Raw genomic sequence first — 7,067 nt, 5'->3', positions numbered from 1 at the left:
GGAGGGGGTCAGGGTGTTGGGGTGCCCATGGGGGGGGGGGTCAGGGTGTTGGGGTGCCCATGGGGGGGGTCAGGGTTTGGGGTGCCCATGGGGGGGGTCAGGGTGTTGGGGTGCCCATGGGGGGGTCACGGTGTTGGGGTGCCCATGGGGGGGGTCAGGGTTTGGGGTGCCCATGGGGGGGTCACGGTGTTGGGGTGCCCATGGGGGGGGGGGGGGGTCACGGTGTTGGGGTGCCCATGGGGGGGGGTCAGGTGTTGGGGTGCCCATGGGGGGGTCAGGGTTTGGGGTGCCCATGGAGGGGGTCAATGTTTGGGGTGCCCATGGGGGGGTCAGGGTTTTGGGGTGCCCATGGGGGGCACTGCCCGCGGCGCTCAGAGCACGCCCCACACCGCGGGGAGCAGCAGCCCCAGCACCGCGGGTACCGGGAGCCGGGAGCGGGCGGGGGCGGCGGCGCCGCGGGCGTAGAACCGGGCAACGGCGGCGTTGGGGTTGGGCTCGGCCGGCTCCCACCAGAGCCGGATGCAGCGGCCGCTGGCGCGGCCGAGCGCCGTGAACCGGTAGGAGTGAGACCAGACCCGCTCGCACAGCGCCGCCGGCGACGGGAACACGGCCGGGAAGCGGCGGCAGAGCGAGCCCCGGGGGCACCGGTTCGTTCCTGGGGGGCCAGCGGAGGGCGCGGGGCTCAGTGGGGATCAGTGGGGATCAATGGGGATCAATGGGGCTCAGTGGGGATCAATGGGGATCAATGGGGATCAATGGGGATCAGTGGGGATCAATGGGGATCAATGGGGATCAATGGGGATCAATGGGGCTCAGTGGGGATCAATGGGGATCAATGGGGATCAATGGGGATCAGTGGGGATCAATGGGGATCAATGGGGATCAGTGGGGATCAATGGGGCTCAGTGGGGATCAATGGGGATCAATGGGGATCAGTGGGGATCAATGGGGATCAATGGGGCTCAGTGGGGATCAATGGGGATCAATGGGGATCAATCAATGGGGATCAATGGGGATCAATGGGGATCAATGGGGATCAATGGGGATCAATGGGGCTCAGTGGGGATCAATGGGGATCAGTGGGGATCAATGGGGATCAATGGGGCTCAGTGGGGATCAATGGGGATCAATGGGGGGGGCATTGGCACCCGCTCGGGTTCCCCCTTCATGTGCAGGGGGCTGGGGTTGTGTCCGTGGTGGGGTTGGTCACGGAGAACCCCAGCCCATGGGAACCCCACAAGGTGCCCTCAGAGACATAGGGCTGGCCATGGAGACTTCCAACCCATGGGGACCCCAACCCATGGGGATCCTCAACCCATGGGGATCCTCAGCCCATGGGGACCCCCACCCCATGGGAACCCCAACCCATGGGACCCCCAACCCATGGGGATCCTCAACCCATGGGGAACCCAACCCATGGGGACCCCCACCCATGGGGATCCTCAACCCATGGGGACCCCAACCCATGGGGACCCCCCCAGGATGCCCTCAGAGACATAGGGCTGGCCATGGAGACTTCCAACCCATTGGGAACCCCAACCCATGGGGACCCCCACCCATGGGGATCCTCAACCCATGGGGACCCCAACCCATGGGGACCCCTCCAGGATGCCCTCAGAGACATAGGGCTGGCCATGGAGACTTCCAACCCATGGGGACCCCAACCCATGGGGAACCCCCCAAAGTGCCCTCAGAGACATAGGGCTGGCCATGGAGACATCCAACCCATGGGGACCCCCAACCCATGGGAACCTCAACCCATGGGGATCCTCAACCCATGGGGACCCCAACGCAGGGGGAACCCCAAACCCATGGGAACCCCAACCCCTGGAGATCCTCAACCCATGGGGACCCCACCTAAGACCCCCTCACAGCCACAGGGCTGACCATGGAGACTTCCAACCCATGGGGAACCCCAACCCATGGGGAACCCCAACCCATGGAGATCCTCAACCCATGGGGACCCCACCTAAGACCCCCTCACAGCTATAGGGTTGACCATGGAGACTTCCAACCCATGGGGAAACCCAACCCATGGGGACCCCAACCCATGGGGAACCCCAACCCATGGAGATCCTCAACACATGGGGACCCCACCTAAGACCCCCTCACAGCCATAGGGTTCACCATGGAGACATCCAACCCATGGGGAACCCCAACCCATGGAGACCTCCAACCCATGGGAACCCCCCCTGACCCCCTCAAAGCCACCATGGAGGTGGGATGCAGTCACCCCACCTGTGTCAAGATGCAGGATTTACCATGGAGACCCTGAACTTATGGGGACCCTTAAGCCCCAAGACCCCTTCACAGCCACAGGATTGCCCATGGGGACCCCTAACCCATGGGGACCCCCAACCCATGGGGACCCCGAACCCATGGAGACCCCCAACCCATGGGGAACGCCTCCAAGATCCCCTCACAGCCGCCTCACCTGCAGCAAGATGTAGAGTTGACCATGAAGACCTTCAACCCATAGAGACCCCCCACCCGTGGGGACCCCCCAAAGACCCCCTCTCCCATAGGGTTGACCGTGGAGACCCCCACCCCATGCAGACCCCCCCAAGACCCCCTCCAAGCAGGCCGCAGGCTGTGGCAAGGGGAGGTGGTGACCCATGGGGGGGTCCCAGTGCCCCCCCACTGACCTGAGGTCCAGTTCCAGCCCTTGTGCCAGTTCTCCTTGCAGGTGAAGGCGTCCCTGCAGTCCTCCCACCACTGCTCGCAGTCCTCCCGGCACAGGGGCACGTGCAGGATCCGCTCCCGACGCCAGCTCGTGTCCGCCTGCGGCACCCCCGGCCCCACGGCCACCCCCAGCTCACCGCGGGCAGCCCTGGTCACCCCCATCCATCCCCGGTCACCCCCATCCATCCCCTGTCACCCCCCATCCATCCCCTGTCACCCCCATCCATCCCCTGTCACCCCCATCCATCCCCTGTCACCCCCATCCATCCCCTGTCACCCCCATCCATCCCCTGTCACCCCCCATCCATCCCCTGTCACCCCCATCCATCCCCATCCATCCCCTGTCACCCCCATCCATCCCCTGTCACCCCCATCCATCCCTGGTCACCCCCCATCCATCCCCGGTCATCCCCATCCACCCCGGTCCCCCCCCCTCCATCCCCTGTCACCCCCATCCATCCCCGGTCATCCCCATCCATCCCCGGTCACCCCCATCCATCCCCTGGTCACCCCCATCCATCCCCGGTCACCCCCATCCATCCCCAGTCACCCCCATCACCCGGTCACCCCATCATCCCCACCCGCCATCCATCCCCGGTCACCCCCCCATCCATCCCCCCATGGTCACCCCCATCCATCCCCGGTCACCCCCATCCATCCCCGGTCACCCCCATCCCCCCCATCCATCCCCTGTCACCCCCATCCATCCACCCCCATCCATCCCCATCCATCCACCCCGGTCACCCCCCATCCATCCCCTGTCACCCCCATGCTTCCACTGTCACCCCCATCCATCCCCAGTCACCCCCATCCATCCCCGGTCACCCCCATCCATCCCCTGTCACCCCCATCCATCCCTGGTCACCCCCATCCATCCCCTGTCACCCCCATCCATCCCCGGTCACCCCCCATCCATCCCCGGTCACCCCCATCCACCCCGGTCACCCCGTTCATCCCCATTCACCCCAGTTCGCTCCTGTTCACCCCAGTTCATCCCAATTCAATCCCATTCACCCCGACTCACCCCTTTTCATCCCAGTTCATCCCAAGTCTACCCCGTTCACCCCAATTAACATCTGTTAATCCCAATTCACCCCTGTTCATCTCAATTCAACCCAGTTAACCCCAATTCACCCCTGTTCATCCCAATTCAACCCCCCCTTCATCCCAGTTCAACCCAGTTAACCCCCATTCACCCCAGTTCACCCCGTTCGTCCCAATTCACCCCAATTAACCCCTGTTCACCCCATTCACTCCAGTTCACCTCTGTTCATCCCAGTTCACCCCAGTTTATCACTCCTGTTCACCCCAGTTCATCCCAACTCAATCCCATTCACCCCTTTTCATCCCAGTTCACCCCAATTAACCCCTGTTCATCCCAGTTCAACCCAGTTAACCCCAATTCACCCCCCCTTTCACCCCAGTTCATCCCAATTCAACTCCGTTCACCCCAGTGCACCCCTGTTCATCCCACTTCACCCCAATTCACCCTCCTTCACCCCAGTTCAACCCAATTCAACCCCGTTCACCCCTGTTCATTCCACTTCACCCCAATTCACCCCCTTTCACCCCAGTTCAACCCAATTCACCCCTGTTCACCCCATTCACTCCAGTTCACCCCTGTTCATCCTTCACCCCAATTCACCCCTGTTCATCCCAGTTCACCCCTGTTCACCCCAATTCACCCCTGCTCATCCCAGTTCACCCCTGTTCATCCCAATTCAACCCCATTCACTGCTGTTCATGCCAGTTCACCCCAATCCACCCCTGTTCACCCCCATTCACCCCAGTTCATCCCAATTCAACCCCATTCACCGCTGTTCACACCAGTTCACCCCAATCCACCCCAGTTCACCCCCATTCACCCCAGTTCACCCCTGTTCATCCTTCACCCCAATTCACCCCTGTTCATCCCAGTTCACCCCTGTTCACCCCAATTCACCCCTGCTCATCCCAGTTCACCCCTGTTCATCCCAATTCAACCCCATTCACTGCTGTTCATGCCAGTTCACCCCAATCCACCCCGTTCACCCTCATTCACCCCAGTTCACCCCTGTTCACCCCAATTCACCCCTGTTCATCCCAGTTCACCCCTGTTCACCCCAATTCACCCCTGCTCATCCCAGTTCACCCCTGTTCATCCCAATTCAACCCCATTCTCCGCTGTTCACACCAGTTCACCCCAATCCACCCCGTTCACCCTCATTCACCCCCGTTCACCCTCGTTCACCCCCATTCACCCCTGTTCATCCCAATTCAACCCCATTCACTGCTGTTCACCCCCATTCACCCCAGTTCACCCCTGTTCATCCCAATTCAACCCCATTCACCGCTGTTCATGCCAGTTCACCCCAATCCATCCCGTTCACCCTCATTCACCCCTGTTCACCCCCATTCACCCCTGTTCATCCCAATTCAACCCCATTCACTGCTGTTCACCCCTGTTCACCCCCATTCACCCCAGTTCACCCCTGTTCATCTCAATTCAACCCCATTCACCGCTGTTCATGCCAGTTCACCCCAATCCACCCTTGTTCACCCCCATTCACCCCTGTTCATCCCAATTCAACCCCATTCACCGCTGTTCACCCCCATTCACCCCAGTTCACCCCTGTTCATCCCAATTCAACCCCATTCACCGCTGTTCATGCCAGTTCACCCCAATCCACCCCATTCACCCTTGTTCACCCCCATTCACCCCTGTTCATCCCAATTCAACCCCATTCACCGCTGTTCACCCCCATTCACCCCAGTTCACCCCTGTTCATCTCAATTCAACCCCATTCACCGCTGTTCATGCCAGTTCACCCCAATCCACCCTTGTTCACCCCCATTCACCCCCGTTCATCCCAATTCAACCCCATTCACTGCTGTTCACCCCCATTCACCCCAGTTCACCCCTGTTCATCCCAATTCAACCCCATTCACCGCTGTTCATGCCAGTTCACCCCAATCCACCCTTGTTCACCCCCATTCACCCCCGTTCATCCCAATTCAACCCCATTCACTGCTGTTCACCCCCATTCACCCCAGTTCACCCCTGTTCATCCCAATTCAACCCCATTCACCGCTGTTCATGCCAGTTCACCCCAATCCACCCCTGTTCACCCCCATTCACCCCTGTTCATCCCAATTCACCCCCATTCACCCCCGTTCACCCCAGCTATGGGGCACCCCCCATGCGCGCTGTGTGTGTGTGTGGGGGGGGTGGATTCCTGCCCCCACCTGGTCAATCCACGGCCCCAGGTTGGGGGAGCACTCGTACAAGCACGTGTCCTGGATGAAGTGGCGCTTGCAGCGGGGGGGCATCACCCCGCAGTGGTCCCAGTTGAAGCCGTACAGGTAGGACTGGTCCCGGTGGGCCTCCAGGCTGGTGTTGGCCGTGCAGCAGGCGTTGTCCTTCCAGAGCGAGCACTGCACCGCACACCGGGGCTCAGCACCACCGCACCGGGGGCTCGGCACCGCCGCACCGGGGGCTCGGCACCGCCGCACCGGGGCTCGGCACCGCCGCACCGGGGGCTCGGCACCGCCGCACCGGGGCTCGGCACCGCCGCACCGCGGCTCGGCACCGCGGGTGCCGATGGGGCAGCACCGCGGCCGCACGAGCGGGCACCGGGGCCGGTAGCCAGGAACCCACCTGCCCGTAGAGCTGCCCCTCGGGGCCCGGCTCTGCCTTGTGGTGCTTGGCATCCATGCAGGTGTTGAGCAGCGAGTCCCGCACGGCGGCCCCCGGCCAAGCCACGAGCAGCAGCAGCAGCAGCGGCAGCAGCACCCCCGGAGCCGCCATGGGCCCGCCGGGAGCGGGGCCGCGGGGATGGGGTCGGGAGCGGGGGATCGGGCTCGTACCTCGGGGGTGCCGGTGCCGGTGCCGCGGGGCAGCGATCTCAAAGGTCGCGGTGCGGAGCAACCCTTGCCCAACGATCGCGGGACGTCAGCGGCGTGTGGGGCACGCTGTGGGGCACGCTGTGGGGCACGGTGTGGGGCACGGTGTAGGGCACGGTGTGGGGCGGGTGCTGCCGTGTCCTTGCGCCGTCTTCCCGGCGCCGGGTGGGACCCGGCAGCGGCCAAAATCCACCCGGGAATGTTTTTTCCTTCCCTTCTCCATAGGGGAGATGGGGGGGGGGCAAGGGGGGGGGTCGGGATGGGCCCCATGGCGGGGGGGGTTGGGGGTGGCCTCAGGACCTGATCACATCCTAAGCGGCAGGATCGGACCCCCCCCCCCCACCGGGCTGTGGGGTCCCCCCATGGGTGCTGGGGGGGAAAGGGGACCCCCAGGGGTTGGAGATGCCCCGGGGGGGGGGGAGGTGTCCCCAGGGGGGCACAGGGGAGCCGGGGGGGGGGGGCATTGGGGAGGTTAAAGATGCTCGGGGGAGGGGGGGCAGGTA

General features: G+C 63.3%; 1 protein-coding gene across 1 annotated transcript; it reads right to left on the bottom strand.

Annotated features, from left to right (window-relative positions):
- Positions 1–371: 371 nt before the first annotated feature.
- On the bottom strand, positions 372–6,469 carry LOC130607261 (folate receptor gamma-like). The gene is made up of 4 exons (XM_057424214.1): positions 6,320–6,469; positions 5,908–6,096; positions 2,646–2,781; positions 372–655 (listed from the first exon to the last, which is right to left on the bottom strand). The coding sequence occupies exons 1-4, from the start codon at positions 6,467–6,469 to the stop codon at positions 372–374; spliced, it is 759 nt and encodes a 252-aa protein (XP_057280197.1).
- Positions 6,470–7,067: the final 598 nt, after the last annotated feature.

The sequence above is a fragment of the Pezoporus wallicus genome, unplaced genomic scaffold (assembly GCF_028554395.1).
Source record: "Pezoporus wallicus isolate ANWC-B61680 ecotype Strahan unplaced genomic scaffold, APGP_CSIRO_Pwel_v1 contig_11519, whole genome shotgun sequence".
Taxonomy (NCBI): domain Eukaryota; kingdom Metazoa; phylum Chordata; class Aves; order Psittaciformes; family Psittacidae; genus Pezoporus; species Pezoporus wallicus.
The sequence above is the reverse complement of the archived record's forward strand: the minus strand, read 5'-3'. Positions and strand labels throughout refer to the sequence as shown.